Source organism: Enoplosus armatus, chromosome 21, assembly GCF_043641665.1.
Source record: "Enoplosus armatus isolate fEnoArm2 chromosome 21, fEnoArm2.hap1, whole genome shotgun sequence".
Classification (NCBI taxonomy): Eukaryota; Metazoa; Chordata; class Actinopteri; order Centrarchiformes; family Enoplosidae; genus Enoplosus; species Enoplosus armatus.
In genome coordinates this window covers 4488989-4505757 of record NC_092200.1, presented here as the reverse complement: position 1 = coordinate 4505757, position 16769 = coordinate 4488989, and the positions used below count along the sequence as shown (strand labels likewise).

Genomic DNA, 16769 nt, shown 5'->3' with positions numbered 1-16769 from the left:
GTCTCAGACCGTCTGTGCAGAACAGCTGACAGACACACACACACCCGATCTGAACAGAAGGCTCCACCCGAGTCCTCGGACATTTGCGCTAACACACACACACACACACACACACACACACACACACTTACATACACATACACATACACACACACAACACAACACACGTGGCATGCCTTACTGTGGTATTCGGTTCATGCTGGGTCTCTTGGGTGTGTCTGTGGCGACAGAGGGAAACATGATATACTGTATTTGTGTGTGTGCATACAATAACATGTACAGATCACATATGGCACACAAGCGTTTGGGGGCCAAAAGGTCTGCGCTTTGTTGACTTGGCGACAGTGTTGCATTGGCACGCCTGAGGCTAAAACAATATGGGAGTGGTACACTTCAATAGTAATATGAGAACTTACCGTGCATTGATGGGAATGCTGGGAATTTCGCCTGTTATCATTTGTTCGCGCAGGACGCCGGGCAAAATTTTACCTCATTTCCCTTTCGTGAATGTGATCGCTAGACTCCAAAAATCAGCAGTGAAATTGTCGTGACAGCATGCGAGCACATCTGATGACACCCCTTGCCACAAGAGAAAGCTGCCAGAGCGATAGTCACAGCCTTTAGGATCAGACGGTTTTTGGGTCTGTGGGCTTGATCTTTTTAGAGTTTTTAAGGTGAGACTCACGAGGATTTAGATTGCTTGAAACATTCGCCAGTTTGCGTCAGAAAAGTCAGACTCGGTGTTTGTTGCTTCATTTGTGTGTACTGAGCAAACACGTGGTGCGTAAGAGAATTAGGTTTGAACTGTTTGGGTCTCTCAGAGGCCAAGGAGTCCAAGCAGGCCTCTAGAAGTCACTCCAGCATGACACAGTTCTGCCTTAGTACATTTACATACTGCAGCAGGCTCAGTGCTTTTTAAATGCATCAATTAATATTGTGTTCAAGGATTTTCTTATTTTAAATGCTGCCACAGCAGGATTATTAGAGGAAAGGTAAGAGGTTTAGAAAGCCTTCTTATTGGAGACAAATCAATGCAAATTATACTGTTGATTGACATTTCAACAGTTTGGTACCAATTAACTTGACCTTTTATAGGCTCATAATAGCGCTACACTACAATACAAGAACATTGTTGTTTCTGTCTTCTACATGGATCAGCTGGTGAGGGGGCTAACTTTTTGCCTGGGCCCTGTTGGCTTTAGCCTCAGTCTTTTAGCACAATATCTTGTATGTATATCAAGTGTATATTTAAGACTCCTTTTACAGGTTTTTTTTTTTTTTTACATTAAATAGTCAGCCAGAGACAACGTTTTCAATTCACTCATGGAGCTAATGTTAGCTTAATTAGCTAGCTAGCTACAGTGGCAGCTGTCATTTTAGCAAACAATGGTTTGTTTCTGGCTAGAAATGAGTAGCTTTCTTTTGTCCACCTCTGTCTGAAATGTGCATTGTTTAAAAAGTTACTAAGAATTTGGAGTCGTAAATCTTCCACTGTTATCTTTGTAAACTTCATATGTGCTGTGCGAGAACAGAAAGATTGACAGGCAAAGCAACGGTAGCTAACAGGGGCAGGGCTGAGCGAACAGTCAGTCGCCTATTAACAATGTTAGCACTGATTTGGGGTCATGTTTCTGGCCACATAAGTCAAATATTTCCTCTCCTTTTAGCTCGGTGTTGGTGCCCACTAACTTCTGAGGGAAATATCTGGCTCTTTAGATGCTAAATCCTACACTATGTTCACCAGCTAGTCGCTAACTTTGTCTGGTGCTGAGCAGCTCGCGTACTTTGGGTTTATAAGATTTATTTTGCTGGACATAAGTTTGATGATAAGTGAGACCAAACCAAAACAGTAAAACTGTGGGCTGTAACCCCAAAACAATGAGCTTAAAGACAAAAAAAAAAAAACATGCTAAAATTCATTACTTTGTTTTCATAAACCACATGCCATCACCATTTTAACTGGGCTATAATGTTTTACAAACTAATGTGTTTTACCTCAAAAAAGTCATTTGCATTTTAATAATTTTATCCCAATCCAAGCTTTTTGTGCTCATGGCGTTGTTTGTTAAATTTAATGGACATTTTTCCTGTTGTAAATTCCAGATGGGAACAGATTGATTTACATGTACCTGGATATAATCCTGCTTGACAGAGACTGATGTTCTGTTTATTGAGTAATGCAAATTTCCAAGGAGAAAATGTCCAACTCAAGTGAACATTTCTTTGCTTAAGCATTGCTCGGGGCAAAGTTGCATTCTTCTTGCCTCGATTGCCTCCTTCTACTGACTTTTCATGCATGAGGCCTGTGCTTTTTGGGTTTTGTTTTTATCTTGCCCAATTCTGACGTGATAGGGAGAGAAAGGTAATACAGACAGCCTTGTAGTTGAGGTCAACCAGAAAAGTCAAGAGAGCAACATTTACAGTAAACACCAACATTTAGACTCAGGAACTGCAAGTACATACAGACCAAAAGCACAAAAAGATATTTTTTAATGGAGGAACAGAAATTTTCCTGGTTTATTTCCCCCATGCAAAATCTTCCCAGATGACACTGGGATTTAAACTGGCAACCTTCCGGCCATAACTAACTTCTGATAGCCGCCAGGCTTCTAACATCCTGCATTTACAAATCCCAGGCGAACAGTGAACAGCTCATCTAACTTTTATTGTTACCAAAGCTTCAGAGTGCCTGGAACAGAAGACAGATAACCCGACTGGGAGGGCCAGATCTTTTATAGGACTCTTGAACATCCCAGAAGTCACCGCAAAATCTAGTTTTATTAGACGTGTGTGTGTGACAGAGAGAAAGAGGGTGTTTGTGGGAGTTTGGCTTGCCTGCTGTCGTGAAAAGTGTGCCTCTGTGGGAGTTAAGTGTGTGAGTCAGCTATGAATCACACTTTTTCTGTACTAGTCAAACACATGAACTCTCTCTCTCGCACACATGCACACACATACTGTACATACAGAGCTATGAGTGCATGATTGTACAGATTGGACATCATTATACAACAAACCCACGCAGGCATTTATACTGAGCCTGTGATTGTCAATTTATAGAAAAACGTGAGCGGGTGCATTTTAGCATTTTAATTGGATACACAGTAGAACAGTAATTCTGTTCTGTGCTTGTTCCCCAGGTGGTACTTCTGCAGTTACCAGGGGGTACTGGCCAGGGGGTACAACTGATAAAAAAAAAATGAAATTATGAATTGAAAAAAACAAACACATATTGAGTCAGCTGTAACACCACAACAAGTGTTGAGAATGTGTGAAACCAGTTAGCGAGCAAGGAGAGAAGTTGGAAGTTGAAAAGCAATGGATAAACAAACATAACTAAAAGTAATGGATAAATGGTTGATAGTTAGCTAAAGGTAGTCGATTAGCAGTTGAAACTGTTCGCTAAAAGTAATCGATAAATGGTCGCTAGCTAAAAGCTAAATGGTTGAAATAGTTAGCTAAAAGATAAACGGTTGAAATAGTTAAAAATAATTGATAAATGGTGGAAACAGCTAAAAGTAATGGATAAATGTTAATAGTTAGTGTAAAGTAATTGATACAATGGATAAACAGTTAAAAATAATTAAAAGTAATTGATAAATGGTTGATAGTTAGCTAAAGGTAATCGATTAGCAGTTGAAACTGTTGCTAAAAGTAATCGATGAATGGATGTTAGCTAAAAGCTAAATGGTTGAAATAGTTAGCTAAAAGCTAAACGGTTGAACTAGTTAAAAAAAAAATGGTTACAACACAAAACAGTTAGTGAAGAGGAATTGAGAAATTAACGGTTAAAACAGTTAGCTAAAAGTAGGATTAACCGTTTAAATAGTTATTTTAAAGCAATGGATAAATGGTTAATAGTTAGCTTAAAGTAATTGACAAACAACTGACAGTTAAAAGTAATCAATATATGGTAGTTTTCTAAAAGATAAATGGTTAGCTAAAAGATGAACAGTTGAAATAGATTAAAGTAATGGATAAACGTTTGAAATCATTAGCAAATCATTAAAATTGAATTAAAAATCATTGAAATCATTAATTAGTATTAAAAGTGAAGGGTAAATGGTTGAAATAGTTAAAAGTAAGGGAGAAACGGTGGATAGACGAAATAGTTGATGACAGGGTATTTGAGTTCATCTAGCTGTGGGGGTATTTTTGACGAAAAAGGCTGGGAACAATTGCAGTAAAAGAGTGACTCTTATACAGCAGTCATTAACTGTATAGCACTGTTTCAGTTTTTTGTTTCAGTCTGTGTGTGTGTGTGTGTGTGTGTGTGTGTGTGTGTGTGTGTGCGCGCGCTCACTGATGTCACTCACAATTTGACTCATCAGTATTCAGGGCATTCACGCTCTCCCTCACTGCCAGTGATAAGCGATGCTGATTATCAGTGAACTTTTGCGACACAGTGTATATCTCCCCTTCTGCCTCTCTGCCTCTCTCTGCCTCTCACAGCAATAGTAACACTTTGCCTGTGAGAGCCAACATTGTTTTAATCAGCTTCACGTCTATTAGGAATCAGCAGCTATTAACACTCATTAAAACACAAGTCTCGCTGTTAGAGGGGAAAAGTGCTCAGACGCCTTACTTGAGTAAAAATAGCAATGTAAAAATACACTGCATGACTGAAAATTACAACCATATGTGATTGCTGAACATCTCATTCCAAAACCATTATCTGCTGCTGGGCATTATCTGCTGTTATTACCGCCTCCACTCTTTTAGGAAGGCTCTCCATAAATTTTTGTAACCTGGCTGCCGGGATTTGCTCTCATTCAGCCATAAGAGCATCAGGGGGAGGTCGGCCATTACCGCTGGGTGACACAAAACCTCTTCTTTTCAGATGAGGTTTTGTGCATGGCAGCGCTGTCATATTGAAACAGGAGAGGGTATTCCCTTAACTGTTGGCCACAAAGTTGGAAGCCCACTATAGTCAACAAAAAAACAGCCCCAAATTAAAAGTGCAAAGAATTTTAGCCAAGTAGTGTACTTTATTACAAGTCCTGCAGAATCTGAATTACATACAACTAGTGTAACATGTATAGCAGCTCCTTTCAGAGTGTTATTTGATGTTATTGGATTATTATTAATGATTCATTCACATGTTAGCAGCATTTTAATATTGTAGCTGTTTAAGTTGGAGCTAGTTTTAATTATTTAACATACTGTTGGATACTCAAACATGCAATAACTGATTTCTTTTTGTACAGATTAAACTAATGAGATGAGACTTGTTAATAAGTAAGCTTTAAACAAGCTGGTAGGCGGATTTCTGAACTTCAGACAGCGCCAGGCTAGCTGTTTCCCCCTGCTTCCAGTCTTTAAGCTAAGCTACGCTAATCGCCTCTAGCTCCATAAGCACAGACAAGCACAGAGAGTCATTTTAGAGATTATTGTATTTTCTGTATGTAATAATAATCATAGTAACAAGTGAGTATAGCTGTAAAATAAATGAAGTGTAGTACAGCACAATATTTAGCATAAGTAGCATGAAATGGACAGATGGTACAAGTAACTCAAAATTGTTTATGAGTAAATTTACTAATTTACTTTCCACCGCTAGACCCAGGGACCTTCATCTAACATTTAAAACTGGAAGCCACACAAATCACATCTGAGTGGTTTGATGTCTTTATTCTTATCAGGTCCTTTCATGCTTGTCAGTGGAAGCTGTAAGCCGAGATATCGCTCATCGACTTGAAGTGTTTGGGAGTCCAGATAGTGGAATCAATTTGGCGAGTTTCCTTCCAAAATGAGATAACGGGGAAAAAGACGAAGCCTCATTTTCAAAATTGATCGCTAGTATTTAATTTTAAGACCATAAAAGCTTTGTTTATTCTTTGTTTTAAAAGATAAAAAGAGGTGTTTCAGGCTCCAACCTCTTATTTTCCGAGCTCGGTATATATGTCATTTTGGGACTGAACGCTTCATTTATACTTCAGATGTAGTGGCTGAGTGATGGGGGTGTGCAGAAAGCGACAAATGCTGTTTGCTCGTCGCTGATGAGAGATGGAATATGTGTGTGTGAAATAGTTTGCATGCAATTTAGCAGCTGGCTTATGAGGTTTTTTCTTTTCCTCTTTGCCGTCTTCCCTTTTCCTCTCCTTCTCTTCCTACGCACCCCCCCCCCTCGTCTTTGTTACTGTGGTTATGATAGATGAGTGTATTATATAGCGGGGACTTGAAGCGGGGGAAATCAATGCTCATTCCTCAGAGGTGTGTGTGTGTGTATGTGTGTTGGGAGTGTGTGTTGTGTGTGTGTATGCCAGTTGGCTGTTTGTTAAGAGTTTAGAAGCTGGATACATTCATTGTTTTGGGAGCCAGGGGCTGCAGCTGAGCCGCTCTGTCTTGATCTGCTTTCCTTTGACTCAGCAAACCCGGTCCGGCCAGACGAACACACACACACACACGCACACACACACACGCACGCACGCACACACCCACCCACTTGTACGCTCACACACTTGCAGATCTAGAGAGACCGTCCCACTCACAACGCAGACGTTACACAATACAACAGAGAGTAAAGTCTTACCTGGGTGGCTGCCTGATTGCCCATCCATTACCTCTTTTCTTCCAGTCTCTCGACTCGTTGTTTCAGGTACACAGTTTGTTTTAGGTCCTTTGGAGAGTAAATTCGCACACATTTTTCACGTCGAGGTTAACTTTGGTGAACTTGGAATTGGCACCGTTGACCAGTGGCAACCTCTATCTAAGGGGGACGGAGAGCTAAAAATGGAGGAAGCTATCCAAGCTCATTAGCAGTGTTGCACCCTTCAGTGTTATTTAACCTCCTCTGTCGGAGTAGTAACTGTTCCACAAAAGAGCAATGATTCGAGACAAGAGTCACTCTGAATCAGTTCCAGACCTGACTTAATCCATTACTCTGCAGAATCATACCTTAAGCGTAGCGGTGGCAGATCAGATAAGAGTCATATGAACTGACAAACAACGCTCAGATCAGAAAACACAAAACCTTATCAAAGTATAAGTACATTTTGTTATTTAGTTTAGAGGACTTCATTGGTTTCTAAATTAATTAAATACTCATTAAAGACTCTTGAAGTTATGTAATCCATCACAGTGTACTGTACATCAAGGTATCAAATGTTTTGCCAAGGTTACATCGTTGTTATGAGGTAATAACAAAGCTGACTTTTCAAATGCAATGACAGTGTGAGATTGGCGACATTTAATGCAGACTAGATGGGTTACACAACTATTTTAATGCTTTAGAGAAACGAATGGAAACCGATTGATGTCTGGAACTGTACTGTCAAAAAATATAGTACATTAGAAAATATATATATCTATGCATTTGAAAATGGTCTGCAAAAACATTAAGAATATGCGATTTGCAGTTATGAGCAACACTCTGGCATGGTCTTCTAAAGTGAAGTGAAGGAATGTAAAGCTGCCTGGCTTTGATACAAGTCCAAATATTATTGATCATCTTTATCAATCCCTTGAGCACTGTGGGAGAGAGGGAAACAGGGAGTATCTGTCTTCCTTTTCTCTTTATTTACCCTCATTTCGTGGTGAAAAGTCACACATTTAGCTCGTAAATGGACAGGAACAAAATGTTTTCTGTGAGGTCTCTCTCAAAACAAATTGTATTTTATGCTTTTACCTCACGCTAATGTGGTTCTGAAACAGTTCTGAAAAACTGCAAACAAGCTGAAATATCTCAAAAACACGACGCAGCAGCTGCTGTATTATCTGAGACAAACTGGAATAAGTAGAAGTGTTTTCCTGTGCAGACTGAAAGAAATCTGTCGGGAAGAGGGACAGTGCCGGTGAAACGCCGGTGAAACGCATGGCAACCGAAGCTGATTAGTGCTTCTGGAGGGCAGCCCAACCTATAATTTCAAGTAGGGATGTGTCTGCTTATCGATCAGGGAATGAATGTGTTAAAGAGCGTCCGAGCTGTGGACGGGTCACAAAGAGTGATGATTCCCCTCCTGTGCCTGGGGCCCATCGTTTCTGTCTACCTAATGTGTATTCTCATAATTGCCATAAAAACAGAGGCAGTATAGTAGATACAAACACCTTCAACCAACCCTGTAGTCACGACGTAGCAGTAAATGTGAGGTAATTTTCCCTCGTGGTAGTGAAAATCCATAAAAGATATTTTTTAAAAAGGAAGTGGGTCGACCTTATTTAATCTTACTTTCTTGCCAACTCGTCTTCTTTTCTGCCGCTTCGCTTTTTACGGCACAATTTGATGATAAATAAATTTGCTGCAACAGATTTCCTTCCCAAGTCAGTTTGTAATTGAGTCCTTAAAGCTGCTCTAATCAATATTTTTTATATTAGCTATGGCTCTGACGACTGTGTGTAATGTGAAAGGGGTTGCTGGTAGTGATGAATATTTCCATCAGGTGTTGGTAGAGACCCAAACAGAGTTAAACGGAGAGTGGATAGTGGGCTTACATTCGTCCGGCGGCCAGAAACACGTCTCCAGATGAATGATAATGTTGCTCTGTATCTACTGGATGTGTAACTAAGCAACAGTTTGACATATCAACAAAGATAGGTTCATGCAGGTTTAAAGTCAAAACCTGTCAAAAAAAGTCAAAACAAAATCTGTCAGTTTTTTTCAAGCATTTTCTTGATTCTAAAATACGTTTGTTTCAGGATTTAGACACTTATTCCTCAAAATATCATAAAAACAGGTTGTTTTTTTTAAACTGGTAAGTATTTTAGGACTGAATTATAGACAGAATGACTTGTTAGATGTTTTTTTGCAGTGTGGATTCAATATTGTGAATAGAAAATATGGTGTCAACCCAGGATACTGTGTACTAGGGGGAGTTTGGTAGAAGAAATGTTTTCATCAACAGTTCTCAGTTCCCCTAAGAATTGTGGTCGTGATCTTGCTTTGGAACAAATCTGAGTGTATTTATTGTGAGTAACCCTGATAATGTGTTTGCTGCAGGTCTGGACGACTGCTTGCAACAATATGTGTGTGTATTCGAGCGCGGAGGTGTGTGTGGGGAGAGGCTGCTGAGGATTAGCCACGCCGAGCTGGAGGAGCTGGGAGTTTCTCGCATCGGACACCAGGAGCTCATTCTGGAGGCTGTTGACTTGCTCTGTGCTCTGGTGAGTTTGTGTGTGTGTGGGTGTGTGTGTGTTTGTTTAGTAGTTTCAGTGCAGTGCTGGACTCTCATCAGCCATCTTTACAGCTGCAGCTGTTAATGTATTCATGTTCTGCTCGAATGCACAGCGTAATAGATTGCAGAGAGTAGATTGTTGCCGTACTGCATCAAACCGCCCAATTGTGAGGATCACAAAAGAAAAGTTTCAAAATAGCACTTTTAAATCCCCTTCAAACTATGTTAAGTGTGAGGTTCGCCAAAATAAAAGTTTTGGAAAAGATACAACTGAACAAAGACAAGCTGTAATAATATGGTCTGTGTATACTTATATATGGTCTATATAAGTCTATGGGAGATTTGAAGAGAATAACTGGCTGCAGAGGGAGTTTGTCAAACAGTAGATAAACAGTAAATGTGTCATAATTAGCTTAATTTTATATTTCTGGAATTCAAATGTCAGCATGACTTCTACGAGTCAATCAAATATGTGTTGATTGTGGTTTATCTTTATCCAAAAACATTTAATTGTTTGAAACAAACCTTTGAGCATTGGGTCGAAAGACGCATTTACATAAAAGTCGTTGTGATCTTTAATGTAAATTTGGGTATTTATTGCATGTAACTTTGGGTTAATCAATACCAGAATCCTCGAAGTAACTGAGATAATTAAGTTTATTCTGTGATTACACAAAATTGACATGTTAAATTAGGTGCCTTCTTGAAGAGTTTGTTTTGTCATTATTGTGTTGTATTGTTGTTGTTCTATAATCTCTCAAGATTCAGAAAATTCTTGCTGTCTTCAAATGGATTTAAACATGAATAAATAACAAAGAGTTAAGGTGTTTTTAAACAACAGACTGCAGTCAGTGTGACGACCTTCTCTCTATCACATATGTAATGTGAGTCATTAAAATGCACCAGACTCCTTAAGAAAAACTGGTAAACATGTTGACAAATAATATGCTAATTTGTATTCATGGTGGTTCACTGTCTGGAGGTTCGGCTTATCTTTGTTTATGTCTGTGTGTGTGTGTAGAACTCAGGTCTGGAGACGGAGAGCGTCAGGACTCTGGCTCACAAACTCGGCGCCTCGGCCAAAAACCTGCAGAACTTCATTTCCGGCCGCCGCCGCAGCAGCCAATCAGAGAGCAGGTCCTCGCGGCGGCTCCCCAACGATCTGCTGACCTCCGTGGTCGACCTCATCACCGCCGCCAAGAGCCTGCTGGCCTGGCTGGACAGGTAATCTGTTTACAGGCTCTCTGTCGACTGAGATACTCACAGGTGTTGATGAACAATGGCTTCATTAATTTCATTATTTACACCTGTGCTCTTCCTACTGTGACTTACAGGACAAAGGCCCATTAAAGGCATGAATGATGGAGGTACAAGCTGGCTGCATTCACAAACTCAGAATAGGAAGAACAGAAAAAAAACTCCCATCATTCCGACTTGGGAGTGTTTAAATGTTATTCCAAGATCATCAGAACGGCCTTGTCAGCTACTTTTTGTTTTTTATTTGTGGCGGTTCATTAACAAGTGAAACCAGATACAAACAGAAAGTGTATAGCTCCTTTTAAATGAGCTGAATTCATTATATTAGTGTTAATATTTGATTTGATGTAATATCTCTGACCTGGAATTAAAAGTTTGTTTGGTAGCGAGATATTTTTTATGTTTGATTCAGAATGATAATGATCCTTATCATAATTACTACAAGTTTTACATGTATATATATATGTATATTAGAGTTTAAACGATTCGTCAAATAATTGATTAGTAAATTGACAGAAATTAATAATTCTTTAGGCATTGATTTGTATTATTGATTAATCATTTAAGATAAGGTAAAATAAGCTTTTATTTATCCGCAGAGGGGAAATTCAGGTGTTGCAGCAGCACAAGTATATAAAGTGTATAAAATAAAAATAAAAATAAAAATAGAAATTTTACAAGAGCAACTGAAAATTGCAAGACAGGTAGCACATATACAGGACCCACAACCAGTGTTGTACTTAAACTGAGTCGTCTTCTGTTATATTATGGAAAGAGAATATATTTTTGGACAGCTGATTGAACAAAACAAAACAACCTGGGCTCTGGGAAATTGTTTCTTCTGTATTTTCTATTTTATAGACGAAACAAGTAAAATACTGATACAAGATTTAATAAAATACTCATTAGTTGCAGCCCTAATGTATATAATACTTAATATGGAAACTAGAGTTATAAATGTCTTGATCCACAACATGTGAAAGTTTTCTGTTTTGTTGACATAAACTCTCCTGCAGCTGTTGGTTGTTGACATCTTTTGAGAAATATGTTGTTTTTTTTTCAGAGAGATAATGTCAGACCTTTTCCTCACCATGTTTCGCCGTCTCTCCCTCGTTCTCTTCTCCTCCCTGTCACTTCATTTATTCATGACTCGACTCGATCTCCTGCACACGACACACACACACACACACACACACACACACACACATCAGATACAGAACTAAAGGTCTTTGACATTCGGTTCTTGAAATGCCGGGCACCCACATCTGTCCTTAGGCCATCTAGACACACAAAAGCATACAGAGTGATGCCACAAGCACACTCAGACCCATAGAAACACCCACACACTCGCACAAACGCACACACACTTATGCAAGCGCCCACGCGCGATGATGCAACTGTAAATGGCAAAAGCGACATTGAGAAAGGGATAGACTCAGCAGAGTCGGCGCTGCGTGCTCTCTGTGCTTCGTTTCTGAGACATATCTACGCGTTCAGGCATCGTCAAAGACTCCTTTTTATGTTTTTATCCTGCGTATTATGCATAAGAAAAACGTGAAGAAAAGAAAATGTTCCAGCTGTGTGAGGGCTCACCGGTAGATTTAACATGTATATGATCCCACTAAAGATATTATTTCAATGATATCTCATCTTCTAGATGAATAAATAGATTTCAGCTGCCCAGGAATAACATATGAGCGAGTAATGTTTATTGCAATAAGGGCTGCGTGGTGGATATGTTGAATTCATTAATAAACCCTAACGATGTGGAAAAGCTTATGATTTCCAAGCATGTTGGGCTACAATCGGTCTTGTATTAATACCAGCAAGATGAGTTCTTCCTAAAAGGTTTACAACAGCAGCAAATTAGCATAAACTGAACTTTCATCTCTCCCTGATTGCTAGTTATTAGACCTCTCGGGGATGGAGGAATAGTGCAACATCAGTTCAGCGCTCTGGCAGCAAATGTACAGCATATTCTAGTTTCCCTCATAATGACGTGAGGAGACATTTTCGCAGCCTTTTCATGTATAAAATAGCAGCATGAGTACAGAACAGATCATCTTTTTTCCTGCCTCTGATAACCCTGATGTCTCCTCATATACGTACTTTTCTCTCTGCGGTGACGAACACCATTTTCATTTCCCCGCAGACGTCAATCGACACACTGCAGAAGGCAATTCCATCCTCTTTAAATCTGCCATGGAGAAAAATGAAATTATGATTCCACGATGACTGAAATTTGCCGTATTTCCTCTTTCTTTGAACCCCTCATTTCCTCTTTATATGCACATTTGAAAGCACCTACCTATGAATTAATAACATGGCCTTAGAGACTACAGTTTATATGTGATGTATTTTGCTGATAGCCTAAAAATGCAGTAGTGGGTCTTTTCTTTTTTTATATATTTCTATTTTTAACTGATGTACTGAATAAGCAGACTTTAAATTTTGATCATAATATGGGGGATAGAGCAGAGTGGCATTAAGAGAATCAATCCTACCCAACGGGAGTAGCTCAAAATTGCTCAAAAGTACTGCATTTAAGTACAATTTTAAGGTACTTTACTTGAGTATTTTATTGAGTACTTCTCCACCACATTCCAATTTATTTGACAGTTCCTTTTCAGATTAAGACTTTGCATGAAAAAGATTGGATAAGCTACAAAGCATTGTTAAATATTAAACCAGTGGTTTCAAACCTTTTTGACTTGTGACCCCTTACAAAAATGCAGAGTCTAGACGGGGGCTCCTTGTTACATATTTCACAAGTCCATGAGTGATTTCTGCTCTAAACTTTGCAGATGGTTATATTCAAATAACTGTTTAAGGCCAAAAGAGGTAAAACTCTAAAACAATATTTCACAAAAAAAAGAAAAGATGAAGTCCAAAAGATGAATACAGATTTTCATTCTTTCCTCTCCCATTAATCATCTCAAGACCACCAAGAATTATCTTGGCCTGACCACTAGGTTGGGAACCACTGGATGAAACTACATCTATCTAAAGTAGTTAGAACCATTAAAAGTATGCCGAATTAGCTATTAGCAGTTCCTGTTTGCAGTTTACCTCTTAATTTACAAACAACTATCACTGGATTACTGTGATACTGAAGAAAACTGAAAAACATGATGATTCTCAGGCAAGTTCAGGAGTGCCTTCTTAACTAGGATTTACGGAAAGTGTAATTCAGACTGCAATAAAAAAATATGTGTATCGTGTCTGTGTAGTCACATATGGCTGAGTTATGACTAAGAAGTTTTTAGTACCTTAAAGTACCACAACTGCCTTTCACTTCACGCATTTGGACACAGGTGTGTTTCACCAACGTCATAGCATCATCTGAGCTGAGAAAAAAATGTTTTCTGAGCGTTGTTTGAGGGTTGGAGCCTGACGATTAGCAAACAGTCTGTGTAGCCTTAGGTCCTGCGTATATATAGCACACAGCCTCAATACTCCTGACCCAAATCACACACACACACACACACACACACACACACACCACAGATACATCATACTCTAGAGGCTGTGGCCGAATTTTAATCTGGGTGTTTAGAACAATGAAGCAAAGTAATGTGTGTTATGATAATGACTTTGCTGTATAAATACGCTGCATGTCAGTCATTGTTTGCATTAGTTTTGATGTCCCTTTGTGTCTGTATGCAGCCATTAGCACCCCATTAGCTGCAGCATGTTCCTTATCATTAACACCTTGTTCACACCTGAATAGTCTATTATGTCACAATACGCATGGGGCCTCATTTATAAACATTGTGTTTACACAAAAAAAAAAAAGGCTTTAAAGACGCTTTTCTCACAGGAAAAAAAAAAAGGATTTCATAACAAACAGCTGACAGCAGAATGTGCACACTTCACTGGAAACTCTGACCATGCATACAAACATGTGGGAGACTTTGGGAATTGAAGGTGCCAATGGCAAAGTAGCACAAGAAATCCACAATGGTGTCATAACCCTCCACACACTGTTTGTCAGCCATTAAAAAAACAGTTTTTTAAAAGGACGGCCGGGAACTAAACTGTGCTTCTCTTTTGTTTGTGTGTTTACAAAACCTGGATTGAGATGACAAGTAGTCGGTATGAGGTGTGTAAACTGGTGCACTCAGAGCAGAATGGCCTATTTACCTGGTTCTCTAACGCAGCTTCATTCATCCGTCCACTGGAGCTGTGTCCCCTTTCCTCTGAATCCACTTTAAGAAGCCAGACGTCATGGGGCAGTTTTCTCCAGGGTCCCCCAAACGTACCTGTAATGGTTTTGAATTTTGTTTTATTTATGAGTGTGTAAGCGCATGCCTTTCTCTTATTGGCCACGCCAGAGAAATGACCTCTGAACAATACAGACCAACCAGGGACAAGTGTTATAGGCATGTGTTTGCACTGTGTGCATTTATTCATAATAGAGAAATTGCTACAGTTAATGGGGTTGCATGTGCGGCCTGTGCACTTCCAGAACTATAGACAGAACAAACGCATGTGCAGATTTGAGTGTGCACACTTGGCATCAAGCACAGTTTTGTGAATGAGGTTGCAGAGGCCCATTCATTCCTGTGGAAATCAGTTTTGACAGCACACCAAGGCAACACCCTGTTATGGCTCCACTGGCAGCATCACTAAATATCCCAAATCCCAAATTTGCATTGTTTGAAGTCCATTGTCTTGACTCTTCAAAGTTAACTTGATTTGAGAGGTGTTTATATTCTTTTCTATCACAACCACTAGTTGATTCATTGATCAGTTGATCCACAGAAAATCAGTCAGTTTTGATCGTTTAAGTAATATTTCAAGCAGAAATGCCGCACATTCTCTGTTCTCCAGCGTCTTAAAATGTGAGAATTTGCTGCTTTTCTCTTATCTTAGACATACTACACTGCTCAGTCAGTGCTGGTTTTGTTTTTAGGTCTTCCGGCTGTATCGGTTACTAACAAGCCACAACAAATACTGAATTAACTTGGTTGCCAACAATAAGAAAGGACCAGCGTTGGTTTCAGTTCATAAAACTTCGGGAAAGATGTCTGGGAAGAACCTGTAACCGTGACAACGAGCAATTTATAGCCCCCACTTATGGCTCTGGGAAAATTTGATTTTTTCACCATTTTCTGACATTTAACAGACTAATCAAGTAATTAATTAATATAAAAAAAAATGCCCTGTATAACAGTGAAGTATTTCAAAGGGGAACCAATCTTCATTACTCTTCATTAAACATAAATATAGATAGAAAATAAGTTCTGGTAATATGTATAATAACTTAAACAAGATATTTGTATCATTTCATACGTGGTCACGTTTATGATAACTTCTCATTAAATGTTAGTAAAACAAAAACAATACAAACAAACAAATAAATGACTTAAACCTAATTTAACTCCGTTTTAGTTCGTTATGCTTCGTATGCGACTTCTCTGATTCATAACGCACGCACAGCGTCACAGATTCACTCATGAATGAGTCGCAAAACTACTTCCTGCAAGTGTGTGTGTGTGTGTGTGTGCGTGCGCACTTACACACAATATCTGTCTCGGTGTAACAATGCTCCTGTCCATCTCCTCTGTGCGTTATCTAATGCAGCAGGAAACATTTGAAGACATACTGGTGTGTTATCTGTTCCTCCCAGGTCTCCCTTTGCTGCAGTGGCAGACTACTCAGTAACCCGAAATAATGTCATTCAGCTCTGCCTGGAGCTCACCACCATTGTACAGCAGGTGTGTAGAATTGTTTGTGTGTGTGTGTGTTTTGAAGGCTGATAGCTCGTATTCTGCAATGGTTGTCATATCCCCCTAAGAACGATGTGTGTGGGTGTGATGCAGCAGACTCTGCTCTCTGCGTCCTTGAGCGAGACTCGATTCTTTGCTATTTATGTGCTTACAGTCTGTCTTTTGTGTGACTGATGTGTGTGTAAATAAAAGATAAACGTGTCTGTTTGTGTGGGCGTGTTTTCCATCTGCGAGGGTATAGAGGGTGCAGGTGTAGGGTTCAGTAATGTGAGGCCTAGACGGTATGCAGAGGTAGCAGCATGAGCAGTGAGATGGTGTTTTTTGTGAGTTTTTCCAAGACAGGATGTTCTGCTCGCGCTACATTAAATTCTGCTTTTCCCTCAGGACTGTACGGTGTTTGAGACAGAGAACAAAATCCTTCATGTGGTGAGTCCTGCTTCCTCCCTCATCCAGCTGTCGCTTATTTGCTCTGGTGTTGATGGGTAGTGTCCTGTTTTGTTTTGTTTTTCACAACCCCCTCATACCCACTCATACAGTACTCCACAAACACAGAAACTCAAGCTCCAGCTGGATCTAGTACTTTAATAAATCTCAACGTTACGTCCTGTTTTTTAAAATGATAGTTTGACATTTTGCGAAATAGATGTTTTCTCCAACAAGAGTTGGATGACGA

The 16769-nt window shown here is 39.4% G+C and overlaps 1 protein-coding gene across 1 annotated transcript in view; it reads left to right on the top strand.

Moving 5' to 3' along the window:
* cnksr2a (connector enhancer of kinase suppressor of Ras 2a) overlaps positions 1-16769 on the top strand; it is a 41055-nt gene that overhangs the window by 3207 nt on the left and 21079 nt on the right. Inside the window, exons 2-5 of the mRNA XM_070927975.1 lie at positions 8933-9096; positions 10129-10331; positions 15997-16084; positions 16481-16522. Coding sequence (XP_070784076.1) covers positions 8933-9096; positions 10129-10331; positions 15997-16084; positions 16481-16522 — 497 coding nt within the window. The remainder of the gene's footprint in view (positions 1-8932; positions 9097-10128; positions 10332-15996; positions 16085-16480; positions 16523-16769) is intronic.